At 66.2% G+C, this 1,321-nt stretch overlaps 1 protein-coding gene across 1 annotated transcript in view; it reads right to left on the reverse strand.

Annotated features, from left to right (window-relative positions):
* Positions 1-1,321, reverse strand: part of CFAP99 (cilia and flagella associated protein 99) — a 67,513-nt gene that overhangs the window by 27,900 nt on the left and 38,292 nt on the right. Inside the window, exons 11-13 of the mRNA XM_045289468.1 lie at positions 1,173-1,314; positions 936-1,087; positions 51-256 (exon numbers count right to left, since the gene is read on the reverse strand). Coding sequence (XP_045145403.1) covers positions 51-256; positions 936-1,087; positions 1,173-1,314 — 500 coding nt within the window. The remainder of the gene's footprint in view (positions 1-50; positions 257-935; positions 1,088-1,172; positions 1,315-1,321) is intronic.

A 1,321-nucleotide genomic window follows, 5' to 3' on the forward strand; every position in this document is an offset into this window, starting at 1 on the left:
AGGCAGGGAGGGGGTGGGGGTGGGTGGGCTGCTGCTGGTGGGGCACTGACCTCAGGGCGGCGGCCCTGCCCATGGCCGCGCGGCACATTGACAGGCGCTCCATGGTTTCCTGCAGCTCCTGGCTCCTGGCGCGCTTACCCTGGATGATCTGGTCTCGCTTCTCCTCCTGTGCCCGCTGCTGGGCCTCCCTGAGCAGGGCCAGGCGCTCTCGGAGCTCCACAATGGACATCTCCCCCTCCAGCCCGTGCCCCGGGATCTGCAGAGATGCATCAGGCACCAGGTGAGTGGCCCGCTGGGTCTCGCTGGCCCAGAACTGGGGTGCAGTGGTACCAGTCGCCTCCACAGATGACGCCCCGCCTGCCACTGAGGCCTGGCCTTTCTGCTGCCCCAGCACTGAGGCCACTGTTCGGATGCCACCCCAACAAGAGAGACCTTTGGCAGGGTCACCAGGCAGCTCACAGGACGGTCTGGGGACAGGTCCCCTGGACTCCTGGCCACAGCCCCTGCTCGCTGGACCCTGGACCTCCTTTCCTGGGGTCAGCATCATTCCCTGGACCTCGCATCCCTTTAGTCCCTCCCCCTTGCACCTCTGTTCTGACAACACCTCTCCAGCTGGGGTCTCCTAAAGTTCCCATCCCCTGGACCAGGCAGCCCCTCCCCTCCCTGCCCACTCGGAGGGTCTTCCCAGGCCTGCCAGCTCACAACAAGCCTAGGGTTGTTGGGGTCTCGGTCCATGTCTGTCCCTTGGAGCTGGACCTAGGTCACCAGCATGGAGGGGCTTAGCCCATGGCTATTGATGGTGGATTTCAGAGTGTAATGAGACCCCACCCCCACCCCCTGGCAGGGTGGGCTTTCTGAACATGCCCTTCCAGCTCCGTTATGAGCCTGGCAAGACAAGTGAGGGCGTGGGGGTGGGGGCTGGGGGGCAAGCCCACCTGGGTCAGGTCCACCAGCTTGCCTGGGTGCACAGGCTGTGTCTCCATGGCACGCAGCTGGGAGATGAGCTCGCACCGCTGCCGCTGCTGCTCCCGGGCTTCCTGGGCGCTCTGCTGCAGCAGCTCCCGGCTCTTCTCCATCACCTCCTGAGCTTGGGGGCCAAGCGGGGTGCTGAGGGGCCTGGCGGCGGCCTCGCCTGGGGCCTGCCAGCCAGCACCGCAGCTCGCCCACCATACCGATCTGCCGGCGGCCCTTCACCAGCCTTGTCTGCACCACCCGGACGTTCTTCTGTGCCTCCGCCACCTGCTCCACCAGCTGCTTCATGGACCTTTGCTCCTGGAGGCGCCTCTCGGCACACTGCTGCCTCAGGGCCACCGCCTGTCAG

This window comes from Echinops telfairi, unplaced genomic scaffold (genome assembly GCF_000313985.2).
Source record: "Echinops telfairi isolate 266 unplaced genomic scaffold, ASM31398v2 ScPeMD7_28;HRSCAF=97, whole genome shotgun sequence".
NCBI lineage: Eukaryota > Metazoa > Chordata > Mammalia > Afrosoricida > Tenrecidae > Echinops > Echinops telfairi.